Source organism: Phocoena sinus, chromosome 10 (assembly GCF_008692025.1).
Source record: "Phocoena sinus isolate mPhoSin1 chromosome 10, mPhoSin1.pri, whole genome shotgun sequence".
Classification (NCBI taxonomy): domain Eukaryota; kingdom Metazoa; phylum Chordata; class Mammalia; order Artiodactyla; family Phocoenidae; genus Phocoena; species Phocoena sinus.
The window spans coordinates 69593680-69610494 of NC_045772.1; the positions used below are offsets into that span (position 1 = coordinate 69593680).

At 37.1% G+C, this 16815-nt stretch overlaps 1 protein-coding gene across 1 annotated transcript in view; it reads left to right on the forward strand.

The window, feature by feature from the left end:
• ADAMTS20 (ADAM metallopeptidase with thrombospondin type 1 motif 20) overlaps positions 1-16815 on the forward strand; it is a 208422-nt gene that overhangs the window by 168353 nt on the left and 23254 nt on the right. The window contains exons 30-37 of the mRNA XM_032645453.1: positions 690-863; positions 941-1111; positions 8723-8923; positions 9628-9757; positions 9969-10063; positions 10152-10246; positions 10795-10928; positions 16620-16711. Coding sequence (XP_032501344.1) covers positions 690-863; positions 941-1111; positions 8723-8923; positions 9628-9757; positions 9969-10063; positions 10152-10246; positions 10795-10928; positions 16620-16711 — 1092 coding nt within the window. The remainder of the gene's footprint in view (positions 1-689; positions 864-940; positions 1112-8722; positions 8924-9627; positions 9758-9968; positions 10064-10151; positions 10247-10794; positions 10929-16619; positions 16712-16815) is intronic.

The window sequence follows — 16815 nt, forward strand, 5'->3', positions numbered from 1 at the left end:
ACTTAGCTAAGTTCCGGGCCCTCAGCCCTTGTGCCTCCTTTGAAGAGCTGTTTGAAGAGCTGTTGCGAGGAATAAGTGTGTGGGACATGTTCTGTGAAATTTTACAAATAACACAAAACCTTCTTTGTACAGATAAGACAAGTGAAAGGAGAGGCTAAGACAAGGTTGTCCAAGTAAACTGTAAGCTTGCACGATCAGTTTCCCAAAACACCTCTCCACTGAAATACAATCACGAGTCAACAAATCAGCAAATGTTTGGATCCCCAAGCTGTAATAGGGACGGCAGGTATAAAGATGGATAGAACCCAAACTTGTAAATTATTGTTGCTTTGAGGGAGATTATGAATACAGTGTAATTTCAATATTTAAATAATGTTCAAAAGCAATGTAGTAGTAGAATAGCTTGTGTGGTAAATTTTATAGATATTAAGTATGTTTAAGTCAGAAGAGAGAGCTATCAATTCGGATGGAGTATCTGGTCATAGTTTCTACAAGACTTGAATAGGTATTGCAAAATAAAGAACATCTATTTGTATACTTGTATAGGTGCTCCAGACCAGGCAATGTTAAAAATACTTCTTGCGTGTATTTTCTATCTAATGCATGGTATAATTTTGCTCTACTTTGCGATTTTTACGTAATTTGATATTTGTTAGTTAATTATTCCAATTGTTTGGGTTTCTTCATAGTGCTCTGTGACCTGTGGCTCTGGAGTTCAGCAAAGGGATGTGTACTGCAGACTGCGAGGTGTTGGTCGGGTGGCGGAAGAAAAGTGTGATCAGTCCACACGGCCTTATTTTCAGAGACAATGTTGGCGTCAGGACTGCATACAGTACCATTGGGTTGCGGGAGAGTGGCTGGATGTGAGTATTGTCAAGTACACTTTCAGACAACCCTTCAGTGAAAGAATGTGTTCTTCATTTCGTCATTGTATTTCTAGTGTTCAACGTCATGTAAGAAAAGAGAGACACATCGGCAAGTGAAGTGCGTGGGTGCACAAAACACGCAAGTGAATGAAAGTTTCTGCGATCCTTCAGCCAGACCTCTTGCGGTCAGAAAGTGCAGAAACCCTCCCTGCAAGTATATTGTGGTAACGGGAGACTCATCACAGGTAAGGCAAAGAAAAGAAGTTGAGAATTTTCGCTCCTGGAAAACACAGCTGAGTTTCAAATTTGACCCAGTTGAAACTGGGTCTAAATTTGAACATGGGAGCAGATGATGGTGTGCATATCAATCTAAGGGATAAAATCGCTGGCAGTTGGATGGTGCAAATAGAGTAACAGCAACATGTATGTTAAACTCTGGTGCAGTTCTGAAGCGATGACAACTTTGAAACCGACTACCAGGGATGGTTTGGCATCTGTCCCTGCATAGTTGGCTGCTTTAAAAAATTTTTCTCTTCCGGTTTTATTGAGATATAATTGACGCACAGCCCTGTATAAGTGTAAGGGGTACAGCATATATCTCTGTCATCATCCATATATCTATCTATCTATCTACCTATATCTATCTATCTATCTATCTATCTATCATCTATCTATTGCTTCTTTATTCATCTATTTATGGAAACTTAGGTTGCTTCCATATCTTGAATGTTGTAATCAATGCTGCAATAAATATTGGGGTGTATATATCTTTTTGAGTTAGTGTTTTTGTTTTCTTCAGGAAAATATCCAGAAGTGGAATTTTGCTGGATCATATGGTAATGCCCATTCACAATTTTTTGAGGAAACACCATAATATTTTCCATAGTAGCTGTACCAATTTATATGCCCACCAGCAGTGCAGGAGGGTTCCCTTTTCTCCATATCCTTGCCAGCACTTGTTTGTTTGTTGTCTTTTTGATTATAACCATTCTGACAGGTATGAGGTGATATCACAGTTTTTATTTGAAATTCCTTGATGATTAGTAATGTTGAGTATTTTTACATGTGTCTGTTGGCCATCTGTATGTCTTTCTTGGAAAAATATCTATTCAGATCCTCTGCCCATTTTTAAACTGAATTGTTTGCTTTTTTTTTTGATATTCAGTTGTGTGAGTTCTTTATATATTTTGGATATTAACCCCTTATCCAATATATCATTGCAAATATATTGTCCCATTCAGTAGGCTGTCTTTTCACTTTTTTGATAGTTTCCTTTGCTGTGCCAAAGGTTTTTATTGTGATATGGTCCCATTTGTTTGTTTTCGCTTTTGTTGCCCTTGCCTGAGGAGATGTATACAAGAAAATACTGCTAAGATTGGTGTGAAAGAGCATATTACCTATGTTTTCTTCCAGGAGTTTTAGGGTTTCAGACCTACGTTTAAATCTTTAGTCATTTTGAGTTTATTTTTGTATATGGTGTAAGGAAAGCATCCAGTTTTATTCTTTAGCACATAGCTGTCGAGTTTTCCAAATGCCATTTATCAATGAGACTGTCTTTTCCCCATTGTATATTCCTAGCTTTGTGTTGTAGATTAATTGACCATATAAGCATGGGTTTATTTCTGGGCTCTCTATTCTGTACCATTCAGCTATGTTTCTGTTTTTGTGCCAGTATCATACAGTTTTGTTTACTGTAGATTTATAATACAGTTTGAAATCCAAGAGCATGGTAACTCCAGCTTTGGGGGTTTTTGGGCTTTTTTCTTAAGATTGCTTTGGCTATTCCAGGCCTTTTGTGGTTCCATTCAAATTTTTGGATTCTTTGTTCTAGTTCTGTGAAAAATGCCACTGGTATTTTGATAAGAATTGCATTAAATCTATAGATTGCTTTGGGTAGTGTGGACATTTTAACAATATTAATTCTTCCAATCCATGAGCATGGTGTATCTTTCCATTTACTTGTGTCATCTTCAATGCTTTCATCAATGTCTTATAGTTTGCAGAGTACAGGTCTTTCACCTCCTTGGTTAAATTTATTCCTAGGTATTTTATTACTTTTGATGCAATTGTAAATGGAATGGTTTTTAAAATTTTTCTTTCTGATAGTTTGTTGTTAGTGTATAGAAATGCAACAGAGGGCTTCCCTGGTGGCGCAGTGGTTGAGAGTCTGCCTGCCGATGCAGGGGACGCGGGTTCGTGCCCCGGTCTGGGAAGATCCCACATGCCATGGAGCGGTTGAGCCTGTGAGCCATGGCCGCTGAGCCTGCACGTCCGGAGCCTGTGCTCCGCAACGGGAGAGGCCGCAGCGGTGAGAGGCCCGCGTACCACAAAAAAAAAAAAAAAAAAAAAAAAAAAAAAAAAAGAAATGCAACAGATTTCTGTGTATTGATTTTGTATCCTACAACTTTAGTGAATTCATTCGTTAGTTCCAATAGTTCTTTGGTGGAGTCTTTAGGGTTTTCTATATATAATGTCATGTAATCTGCAAATGGTTACAGTTCTGGTTTTTTTTTTAAAGAAGATGCTGGGGGTAGGAGTTTATTAATTAATTAATTTATTTTTGCTGTGTCGGGTGCGAGGGCTTTCTCTAGCTGTGGCAAGCGGGGGCCACTCTTCATCGCGGTGTGCGGACCTCTCACTATCGTGGCCTCTCTTGTTGCAGAGCACAGGCTCCAGACGCGCAGGCTCAGTAGTTGTGGCTCACGGGCCTAGTTGCTCCGCGGCATGTGGGATCCTCCCAGACCAGGGCCCGAACCTGTGTCCCCTGCATTAGCAGGCAGATTCTCAACCACTGCCCCACCAAGGAAGCCCATGGTTACAGTTTTGCTTCTTCCTTTCCAATTTGAACGTCTTTTATCTCTTTTTCTTGTCTGACGGCTGTAGCTAGAACTTCCAAAACTATGTTGAATAAAAGTGGTGAGAGTGGGATCTTTGACTTGTTCTTGATCTTAGAAGAAGGCTTAGAGGAAAAGCTTTCAACTTGTCATCACTGAATGTGATGTTAGCTGTGGGTTTGTCACATATAACCTTTATTATATTGAGTTATGTTCCCTGTACTATTGAAATAATCATATAACTTTTATCCTTCATTTTCTTAATGTGGTATGTCACGTTGATTGATCTGTGGATATTGAACCATCCTTGCATCCCTGGACTAAATCCCGCTTGAATTTGGTTTGCTAATATTTTGTTGAGGACTTTTGCATCTATGTTCATCAGTGATATTGACCTGTATTTGTGTGTGTGTGTGTGTGTATGTGTGTGTGAGATATTTTTGTCTAGTTTTGGTATCAGGGTAATGCTGGCCTTGTAGAATGAATTTGGAAGTGTTCCTTCATTGGCAATTTTTTAGAATATTTTGAGAAGGATAGGTGTTGACTTTTCTCTAAATTTTTGATAGAACTCACCTGTGAAGCCATCAGGTCCTGGACTTTCGTTCGCTGGGAGTTTTTAAATCACAGTTTCAATTTCAGTGCATGTGATTGGTCTATTCATATTTTCTATTTCTTCCTGGTTCAGTCTTGGGAAATTGAACATTTCTAGAAATTTATCCATGTCTTCTAGATTATCTAATTAGTTGGCATGTAATTGTTAGCAGTAATCTTTTATAATCCTTGTATTTCTGTGGTGTCAGCTGTAACTTTTTCTCTTGCATTTTCACTTTCTTGATAGTGTCTTTTGTGCACCAATGTATTTAATTTTGATGACATCAAATTTATTTTTTCTGTTCACTTGTACTTTAGGTATCATTTCTAAGAAACTATTGCCCATCCAAGGTTACAAAGATTCACACTTATATTTTGTTCTAAGAATTTTATAATTTTAGCTGATACGTTTAGGTCTGTAATCCACTTTGTATTAATTTTTGTATATGATGTGAAGTGGGGTCCAACTTTATCCTTTTGCATGTGGCTATCCAGATGTTCCAACACAATTTTTGGAAAAAACTGTTCTTTCCTCATTGAGTTATCTATTACTGAAGAGTTATTTTTGAACTCTGAATTCAGTTCCCTGATCTATGTGCCTATCCTTATATCATTACCACATAGTCTTGGTCTTATAGTAAGGTAGTTTTATAGTAAGTGTTGAAATCAGGAAGTGTGAGAGAACCAATTTTGAACCTTTTCAAGATTATTTGCTTATGCTGTGTCCCTTACATTCCTATATAAATTTTAGGATCAACTTATCATATTCTGTGTAAACTCCAGCTAGAATTTTGTTAGAGATTACATTGAATCTTGATCAGTTTGGGGAATGTTGCCATCTTAATAATGTCTTCCAATCTGTGAATTGACATGTCTTTCCATTTATTTAGGTCTTATTAATTTATTTCAAGGATGCTTTATAGTTTATAGTTTTCATTGTACAAATCTTACACTTTTTTGGTTAATTTTGTTCCTAAAAATTTTATTAATTTTTTATGCTCCTGAAAATGAAATTATACTCTTAATTTCATTTTCTGCTTGTCCGTTCATAATGTGTAGAGATAGAATTGATTTTTGTATGTTAAACACATTTATTGAGCACAGTTCTTTTTTTGTGTGGATTACTTAGCATTTTCTATATACAGAAGTATATCATTTGCAAAACCAGGTAGTTTTATTTCTTCCTTTAAATCTGGGTGACTTTTACTTCATTTCTTGCCTAGTATCCCTGGCTAGAAACTCCAAAACAATGTTGAGTAGAAATGGTAAAAACAGATATCCTTCTCTTTAGAGGAAAACTTTCAATTTTCATAATTGAATAGGTTAGCTATGGATTTTTTTGTAGATTCTCTTTATTATACCCTTCTATTCTTAGTTTGCTTGGTGTTTGTATAATGAAAATGTGTCAGTTTGTCAAATGCTTTTTTTGCATCTATTGAGATGCTCGTGTGGTCTTTATGAGTCTATTTGTATGATGTATTCCATTGATTGATTTCGCATGTTGAAACAATGTTACATTCCTAGGGTAAATCTTACTTTGTCATGGTGTATGATCCTTTTTATTTGCTTCTGGGATTGTTTTGCTAGTGTTCTGTTGAGGATTTTTACATCTATATTCACAAGAGATATTGGTCTGTAGTTTTCGTTCCTTGTTATGTCTGCCTAGTTTTGGTATGAGGGAAATACTGGCCTCATATGACAAATTAGGAAGTGTTCTTTTCTATTCTATCTTTTGGAAGTGTTTTGGAGGGGGAGGGTGCTAATTCTTTAAACTTTTGGGGGAATTCACCAATGAAGGCTCTGGTCCTGGGTTTTTATTTGTGTGAAGTTTTTTGTTTATTAATTCAATCTCTTTACTTGTTATAGGTCTACATAGATTTCTATACACAGATTTCTACACATGTTCTCCCATCTTCCCAGAGTTTGTTGTTACTGCTGTTTGTTGTTGTTTGTTTGTTTGTTCAGTGACTTTTCTGAACTAACTGTAAAGTCTGTATTCTTTGTCTCATGTGGTCACTAAAGTCTCTATCTGATTAATTTTCAACTAATGACTGGATAGTGATTTCCTGAGATACTTGGAACCAGTAATCTCCAGTCTTTGCCAAGAGGCTCTGTGTGCATGTGTGGGCATCTTCAACACTAGATGAGGCAGTTGACAACTCTTCCTTAACCTTAACTTCCTGCTTGAGCAGAGCCTTGACATCAGCCAGAAATGAGAGTGTAGGTACTTCTCAGATATTTCCTAAACTTGCACACAGCCCTAGACATGTGCACAACCTTATGTATGTCCATGGCCTTCTAGTTATCTATGACTCTGTTGGAGTTTTTAAAGCCCCTGTGGACATCTCCTTTCCAAGCTTTTCCTTTTAAGCTTTTCTTGGTAGCCCATTGCTTGCCTGACTGTTATCCACTTCCTCTGGAAGCTGCAAAGTTAAACAATAGCCTTTAATTGTGTTAAAAAATGCCTCCAAGGAGAAGGCTTTTAGCACTGGGCAAGTGCTGGGTAAAGTCAAATAGAGACTTGAAAGTGAGGTCTTTCAGAAAACCACCAAACAGTTCAAATAATGACAGTTCTCTGGAAATGAGGCTTAGAAAGATGTCCAATCCCTCTGGAGGCTTCCATGCTTTTGTTTTTCACTATGTTTGCAGGGCTATAGATTTTCAATCCTCCTATAGAGCTGAAGAGGGGGAATGGGAATAGGGCAAACTAAAACACACAAAGCTCACTGTTCTTACTGAGATTTAGCCTTATTTCTTTAATAAATGCTTCCTGGATTGCTGCAAGCCTTTGGTTAATTTACAGAGCTCTGAAAAAGTTGATTTTCACAAGTTTTGTCAGTTTTCTCATTGCTTTTATAGAAGAGAACATTTTCAGATGTCCTTGCTCTGCTGTTTTCACCGATGTCACTCACTCCTTTGGGGCTGCTTTGATAGATGGATATTTCTCCTCATCATAGGTTATATTTTCCTGCCTCTTTGCATGCCAGTTAATTTTTTATTGCATGCCATGCATTATGAATTTTACTTTGTTGGCTACTGGATAGTTTTTATTTCTATACGTATATTTTGAGCTTTGTTCCAGAATGCAGTTATTTTATCCGTAAGAAGTGTGATCTTTTCTTGTCTTGCTCTTACGATATTTTATGGGAGACCAGTTCATTGTTTAGTCTAAGGTTAGCTATTCCCCTCTACTGTGGCAAGACCCTTTTGAGTACTCTACCTATTGCTGCATGTATATAAGGTTTTCCAATCTGAATGAAGGGAACAGACACTATATTTGGTCCTGTGTGAGTGCCAGATACAGTGATTCATATGTCATTTATTTACTTAAAAATATTTATTTATGTTGCACCAGGTCTTATTTGAGGCACACGATATCTTTGTTGTGGCATGTGGGATCTTTAGTTGTGACATATGGGATCTTTCAGTTTTGGCATGCGGACTTCTTAGTTGCAGCATGCGGACTTTTAGTTGTAGCATGAGTGCGGGATCTAGTTCCCCAACCAGGGATCGAACCTGGGTCCCCTGCATGGGAGCACGGAGTCTTACCCACTGGACCACCAGGGACGTCCCCATATGTCTTTTAATCGGTCCATCCCTTGGCCTCAGTTGGAGTCCTCACATGTTTGCACTGGTCAGAACTCTGCTGTCCCCTTGGGATCCCTTTCCTTGTTCCAAAACCTGGAAACTCTCTCAAGACGTTAAGCTGGAGCAATTATAGGGTCACTTTGTTTGTTTCCGTCTCCCAGGGAATCACTGTCCTTTATTGCCTAATGTCCAGTGTCTTAAGAGCCATTGTTTTATCAATACATATTTTGTTCAGGTGTTTTTTCTTTGTTTTAGGTCAGATGGTAACTCTATTCCTTGTTACTCCTTTTTGTTGGAGTCAGAAATCTATTTGCCCATTCTTTTCTCTGGATCGTTAATTTATATCTAAATCACTTACCTATTCTAGTCAGATGGTAGTACACATCACATTGTATGTGTAGAGGTAAATATATGCTAAACTTATATAGAGTTACAAGTACATTAAGACTAATAAATGTCCTTTATTTCAGGTAAGAACGCTTGATATGTTTCATTTCTCCAAAGCTCTGCTTACCAGGAAATAAATTTTCATTCAGTTAAGCTTTTCTTTGTAGTGTGACCAAGAAAACAGAAAACAAACAAACAAACAAACAGAAAAAACATAGGCACTGAAAAAAGACAATCTATCCTGAATCTGGATCCTCTCCATCCTGGTACAACTCTGTGAAAGTTGCCTAATACCTCTGAACATTTGTTTACCCATCTGTAAATGAGGCTAATAAATAGGATTGTTGTGGGGATACCATAACATAGTATATATTAAGCACGTGGAAAGTAGTGGTGCTTAACCCTGGTTAAGTTTAAGAGCATCTTCTTCTCCCTTCGTAACATTGTATTTTTCAGTGTGCAGGTAACTGTGGATTTAGTTACCGACAAAGGATTTCATATTGCATTGGGATCCGATCTACTGAGAAATATAAGCTTCATGAGCTGTGGCCTATAGACTATCAAGAATGCCCTGTGCTGCCTTCCCCTCAGGTTTACAAATGCAATTTTAGAACCTGTTTGCATATGGCCACTTGGAAAGTTGGAAAATGGAGCAAGGTCAGTTTATAATTATGAATTTAAAACCTTCTGAATGAGACTTTCTTGTTGTGGGATGCCTACTATTCTGCACTTCTAACTAGATATCAGAGTTGTCTCATACCCCTATTGTCTAACAATCACTTTACCAGTTATTTATCAGTTATTATCTCTTTTTCTAAGTTTGCTATAACCTGCCTTAAGCAGGAACCATAATTAATACTTGTTTCTTTTCCTCAGAGCACCTGGCACAGTGGCTTGCATTTTGAATAGATGCTTAAGCAATACTTATTGGTTAAGTGAAAAAGTAAATAGATCTAATGTATGAGTAATACAGGTTATTTGCACCATATTCCATTTCCAATTTAATTGATAGAAAGCAAGTAAATATTGCTTTGCAAACAGCATACAACGAGTAAAAACTCAGTAGTCTGAATAACCATCATTAATTAATATTTATCGGGTATTTACAATATACTGCTGAGCTAACTATACAAAATAAATGGAAAGGAGCCAGTAATTGAGAAAGAATAGATTGAGTTTCTTAAGGATTAGCTCCACCTGTGACTCTCTAGCTTCCAGGATATTTTTGTGTCTGCAGAAATTCTAGCCATTATTGATCATCAGTTTGTTCCAAAAGGACCTAGCTTGAAAGGAGGAGATATGTATTTACTGGCCTTATTATCCATTATATACTTTACCTTCAGATTTTACTCTGTTCACAGTGCTCTGTGACTTGTGGAGTTGGGATAATGGAGAGAAGAGTGGAATGCATAGCTGACAATGGTTGGTCCAGTGACTTATGTTTAAAGAGTTTAAAACCAGATGCTCAAAAGAAATGTTATGTCCATGACTGTAAGTACTAGACTTCAAAAATCTAGAACCTAAGTGTTCCTAAGAAGTTTTAATTAAAATCTGAAAATAAATATTTAGAGTAGTCATACACTCCACAAAATGAAAGTTCTGTTTTTTTCAGAATATAACAATATTGGTGTAATTGAGTTAAATTCATGTTGTGTCTGTAATTTGTTTATTGTTGATAAGTTGTACTCACTTGTCCTTGAAGGTAAAACATTTACCAGCTGTAAAGAAATCCAAGTGAAAAACAACATTACCAAAGATGGTGACTATTACCTTAACATTAAAGGAAGAATAATAAAGGTATTATGAAGACAGCTCCTATTTGATTTTAGCATTGACTGTTGACTTTGAAAAAAATCTTTTCTAGATCTTTGCATTTTCTCTTTAGATCTATTGTGCTGGCATGCACTTGCAGAACCCCAAGGAATATATATCATTGGTCAAAGGTGAAGAAGACAACTTTTCTGAAGTATATGGCTTTAGGTATATGCTGTGTTTTGCCTTATCTGTGCATTTTCATGGTCCTTCAAGAGAATTAGAAGTTCCAGAGTTCAGAGTGGTACTTGAATAGCTCCCAGTGTGACAAGTAATTTAGAAACAGGTAGACATATTATGACCTAAGCCAGATGTTGTCCATGCCTGTTCAATAATAAAGATTTGAGCATTAACATGTACTCACAGAGAGACTGACTAAGAAGGATAATATGGGTGAGCAGTGAGACAACAGAGGAGGGAAGAATTTAAGACCTGTGTGTATTTTCATAGAAGTCAAATTAATTCCAGTAATAAAAGCTAGGAGAACTACAGCTGAATTATTTTTCCACAAACTGGTCTTGAATTTCCCATTGATCATTTTGTATTTCTTTGACATTTAACTTGTTGAGTGATTTTCATTTCTTTCACATTTAACCTGTTGACCCTAAAATATTGAAGAGTGTGTCTTTTACCTTCCCACTTCCAAAGTTTACCATTTATCTGCTTTATGGTCTAATAATGGTATCTAATACTAAAATATTTTAATGTTGTTACAGACTGCAAAATCCATATGAATGTCCTTTTAATGGAAGCAGGAGGCAAGACTGTGAGTGTAAAAATGACTACTTGGCTGCTGGACACACTGTTTTCAGCAAAATAAGAATTGATCTTAATTCCATGCAAATTAAAAGTAAGTGCTGAATCTCTATTTGTAGAATGAAAAGTACCTGTTTGCTAATGCAAGTGTAACAATATACTATATGGTATATGTGGTAGCTAGGGTATAGAGAAGGGCCTAGCATTGTACAATAATTACTTAGAATTCTTTTTAAAAAGTTATTAGCTACATAGTTCCAGTGCAATGATACAAACCATGGGAACCCTTAATAAAATGTAGTGGTAATGACACTGTCATTAGTAAAGATAGTAAGGATACTATCATAGTAAAGATCCTGCCCTTCCAAGATATAACAATCTACCTTAAAATCCTCAATTACATTAAAAATAAGGAAGTTAATATCCTCAATGTAGTTGTATAAGCTTTTTTGCAAGGGCTTAAAGTAATAATTAACATTAGCTTCAGGTGACAGTTTGTCTAGTATTTTCTTATACTTTATTTCATCTGATCTTTTTAACAACCCTATAATAGATAAGGCAAAATTTCATCACATTGTTGCAAGTGATGAAATTAAGATGCACTTATAGAATTAAGTGATTGGCCCAATTCATACAGTTAGTAACTGGCATTGCAGGGAGATAAAGTCCCACTCACAGATCCCAGATTATGGACCTGCTGCCTTTCTAGGAAGTAATTTATAGTACAGTCAAGTTAAAGTAAATATACTTTATGAAACCTAACATACACTGAGCATCAGGCAGTCTGCCCTCCTGAAAATTACATAGTGACATGAAAATGCAAAGAAGTTCATTTCAGAAGCAGAAACTCTAAATCACAATTGAATCACCAGTGCCTAGCACAGCACCTAAACCACAAAAAGAAACAAAACAATGTTTGTTGAGACAGTGAATGCATGAATACATAATCTCTAAATCAGTCATATGATGGTGAACTATTATTGTCAGTAATAGTGGCTACCATTTACTGAACACCCACAATTACTGCAGTGGGTAAGTGTTATAATGCTTTGGTTATGATCATAGACTCTGGAGTTAGATTGCTGGGTGTAAATTCTCTGCATCCAGTTACCAGTCATAATAAGATGCCTCTCAGGTTTTTTTCTTTCTTTTTTTCTGCTTTCTTTCCTTTTTTTTTTTTTTTTCGGTTAGGATTAAGAGATAATACTTGTAACATATCTAGTAAATGCCTTGCGAGTAGTAGGTGTTCTATAAACAATGGTTATTTAATAATATATGTTGTGTCAGCATTGCTGAGTACATAATGGGCATTTGGGAACTTATTTGCTGTTTAGCAAGCTTTTATCTTTCATTAATTTATCAAACCTGCCATTTTGCCAGGCATTGGACTGGGCTCTGAAGATACAATGTTAAATGTATACATTTTCCACTTGCTTTCTCTTTTCCTTCCTCATACTTGTGTGCCAAAACCCCAGTCTTGATTAAATTAAACTTTTCACCTACTCTGCACTTGCACCATGAATCTTGCATGTGGCAAGTAATACACAGCCCTCCTGACTGATCTTACTTTAAATGCATGACTCCTGAGCTTGCATGGACCCTGGTCCATTCCTCCCCAACTCTTCCCAATGCCTGACTCACAGCTTCTCCTCTGGCTTCAAACTTCGAAATTTTCTAATACCTCCACTCCAGTCATTCATTGCTGATGACCTAAACCTTGACCTATAGACTTTGCCTTCTCTCCTGGTCACTGTGGATGAACTATTTCTGCTGCCATCTGAGGCAACCCCTTCTACTTGTGCTCTGAGCTCCTTGCTTTGTACCAACTCAGGACCATTATTTCAGCAAACTTTCCTTTTTCTCTTACATCATCAATTCTTCTTCCATTTCTTTAACTCCAATGACAAATTCTTGATTTTCATTCCATTTGATCCATCAGCAGTCTTTGGTTTCCAGGACTTCTCACACTCATCATTTGGCTCCTGTCTTGGTCACTCTTTCTCCCATCTTTCTCACTGTTTCTCAACTTGGCTAGTTACTCTTCATTTTATACAACACTGAATATTGAAGAACTTCAGGACTCAGTCATTCCCTTAAGGATCTCTTTCAACTTATAGATTTCAAATACCATCTATTAAATGACAGTCCCAAATGTATATCTCTAATTCAGACTGCTGCCCTGAATTGCAAGATTCAACTCCCTACTCCACATATCCACATGAAATCGAATATGTTTCTGACAATGTATCCAAGACTGAACTTTCTTTTTTTTTTAATTGGAGTATAATTGCTTTGCCATGCTGTGTTAGTTTCTGCTGTACAATGAAGTGAATCAGCGATATGTATACCTATGCCCCTCCCTCTTGGACCTCCCTCCCAGCCCCCATCCCACTCATCTAGGTTATCACAGAGCACTGAGCTGAGCTTCCTGTGCTTTATAGCAGGTTCCCACTAGCTATCTATTTTACACATGGTAGTGCATATATGTCATTCCTAATCCCACAGTTTGTCCCACCCTCCCCTTCCCCCACTGCGTCCACATGTTCATTCTGCGTCTCTATTCCTGCCCTGGAAATAGGTTCATCTGTACCCTTTTTCTAGATTCTACATATATGCATTAATATATGATATTTGTTTTTCTCTTTCTGACTTACTTCACTCTGTATGACAGTCTCTAGGTCCATTCACATCTCTACAAAGGAACCAGTCCTTCTACCCAAATTTTTACCATTTCAGTAAATGGCAACCATCAGCTTCTAGTTACTCTTGCTAAAGCATAGCAATGTCTTTAACTCCTCCCTTTATCTCACACCTACGTGCCATCCATCATCAAATTCTGTCAGGTGAATCATTAACATACATGCTGCTATGCACTGTATTGTGTCCTGCATAATTCATATGATGAAGCCCTAATCCCCAATGTGACAGTGTTTGGTCCTGGGGAGATAATTAGGTCTAGATTAGTTCATGAGAGTGGGGCCATAATTGTAAGATGAATGCCCTTATAAAAAAAGAGGAAAAGACACCAGCAATCTCTTTCTCTGCTATGTGAGGACACAGCAAGAAGACGATCTCCAAGCCAGGAAGGGGGGTTCTCACCAGAACTTGACCCTGTTTGCACCTGCACTTCTTTTGTTTAAGCCCCCCAGTCTGTGATAGTTTGTTAGGGCAGCTTGAGCTAAGACACATGCAAAATCCCACTTTGCCATTATCTCATTTGCTATAACTGTGGGCCAAGTCCATATCATTTTTTTCACCTGGATTCTTATGCTTACTGACTGGTATTCCTGTTTACTCTGGTAGCACTCAGGTTCCTTTTCACCTTTTCCCCAACTCCTGACCTAGATTCTCTTCTCAATAGAGAATCCAGAGTGATCCCTTAAAACGTGAGCCATGTCTTGTCTTATACATTATCTCATTTCATCTTTTTAATAACCCCAACCTCTACTCAAAACTCTCCAAATATCTCCCATCTAACTCATAACAGAATTAAAAATCCTGCCAATGGTCAATCAAACTCAATAAGACCTTCCCATCTCCATTAACTTTCTGCTCCTTCCCTCCACACTCCTCCCTTGCACGATCTGGCTCAGACACATTTGTCCCTTTGCTGTTTCTTGAATACATCAAGCATGCCCTCCACCCCTCCTTAAGGCCTTTGCACTTTCTGTTCTATCTGCCTAGAATGATTGTCTGTCGGGTTTACCCCTCAGTTTCTTCCTGAATACACCTTCCCAATAAATTCATCCTGGACCCTCTTCACTCCAAAACTCCCTTTCTTCTCATTCTTTTCCTGCTTTATTTTTTATTTTTTTCTATAGCATTGATCACCTACAACATATGATAATATCTACTCTATTACTTGTTTCTCTCTGGTAGCACTCAGGTTCCATCGGCCCCTATGTCATCCACTATTGTGCTCTTACAGTATTTATAATAATGCCCAATACGCAATAGGTTCTAAAGAAATATTTGCTGAATAAAAGTCAACTTTCCTCAAGAAACTATCTTAAGGAAATCCTGAAGACAAATTTGAATTAACCAAAGTGAGGAGAAGGAGTTTCAGGAGGAGACATCATGAACACAGCATGAAATGGTGAAGCATTTTGGTTCCACTAGAGAATAAGGAGTAGTCTAGTTTTGTCTAAGCATAAATTGAATGGAGGTTGGGGGATAGCCGCTTATTAGAGAAGTTCCCAGAAAGCAGATCATGAAGAACAACGTGTACTAAACTATACAGCTGAATTTATCTTTTAAGTTATGGGGACCTTTGGGGTAAAAGTATAAACAGGGGAGGGAACAGGCTCAGTTGGAGAGAGAACAAATTGCATCCATGAAGATATTTAGGAAGCTAATATAATAGTTCAGATAGAAGGTGATAAGGACCTAAATTAGGGACTTGGTTCAGAATAGAGAACCTGAGAGAAATATTAAAGAGGTACACTCTATGATTTTCCAACAGATGGAATATGGGGATTTGTGGCATGGAATGTTTAGAAAGAGTTCCAAAATAACTGGGTAGATGCTGATATAGTTCAATGAGATGAGAAATATAGCAGGGGGAATATGTTTGGAGAAAAAGATAATGCATTTAGCTTTGGACATGTTAAGCGAGAGCTATCTGTGGGTTATCCAGGGAATGATGGAGGAGATAGTAGCAAAGGCTAATTTGAAAACTGTGTCAGTTTGCCCAGCCTAACCCTAAGTACCATGCATAAGCAGTGGTGTGTGGATAAATGTTTAACAACCAGCTCTTAACAATCAGGAAAAAAAAAGTTTGATTTGTAGGTTTTGCCAGTTTCCATGGGGTATATATTCCCACCATGGCCAATTTTAAGCTACCAACATGAGCTCATTATGCATGGAGTTGGGAAGAGACACACACAATTGGTTCTCATGATTTGGTACAAGCTGACTCTGGCACACCATGGAAGGCCTGCTGGCTTTGGAAGCTGCCCTTGGAGATATGATAAATATTTCCAGAAATGCTACCTTTGGGGATTGCCTCTAGGGGACTGGCGTCATCATGAGGGCATGCAGTGATCTTGCAGTCCTCCTGAAAGATACTTGAAACAACATTAGCAGAGGTGAGAGCCACCGACTGCATGAGCATTAGTTGGGATGTTATTTAAGTGATTCAAGCATGAATAAGTGATTGTACCAGCTAACCTTTAGGGTTCCTCCCAACCTATTTTTGAGCCAATGACTCTTTCTTTCTGATACTTTATATGGAATCCCCAGCATTGTTGCCAGTCAAGAAATTTTGCTAATAAGAATAACAAAAGTGAGATTAGAAAGAATGAAATAGTAATAGAAGAAATCAAAGAAAATGGCACACTTTTTACCTTCGTGTTTTTGAATTCTCTAAATGAATTGATATGCATACTCTCTATAAGTATGTATATGTTGCTTTATCATAATTTATCTTTAAATAATGTTTTTTCCTCTGTAATTTTGCTCCTTATGCCACTTTATCTATTTTAGCTATTCACTATGATGTAAAATATGATAGAGAATTTATTTAGCTTTTAAAACATATGAATTAGTTACAGATGTCCCTGTCATATTTTAGAGCAATTTATGAGGTGAACATTTTTATATTAAATAAAAATTTGAGAGCCTGATCTATATTATGTACTACAATTGTGCAACATTTTTGCTTAAAATTTTGGATTAGTTATATGAATGTATTTAAGAATGTAATATGAAGACTGCATGTTTTGCAATGAAGATGTGAAAACATACAATGTCTCAGTGCTAAAGAATTTCATTTATTATTTTCTAGCTACAGACCTTCTTTTTGCCCAGACAGTATTTGGAAACGCAGTTCCATTTGCCACAGCTGGAGATTGCTATAGTGCAGCCAGATGCCCACAGGTATTTCATAGTTGATTATTTTTTCTCACTGAGTAAAGTTAATACTGTTTCTCTTCATTCACTTTCTTGACCAAAATACTGCAAGAAACATAAGTAAATAGAAA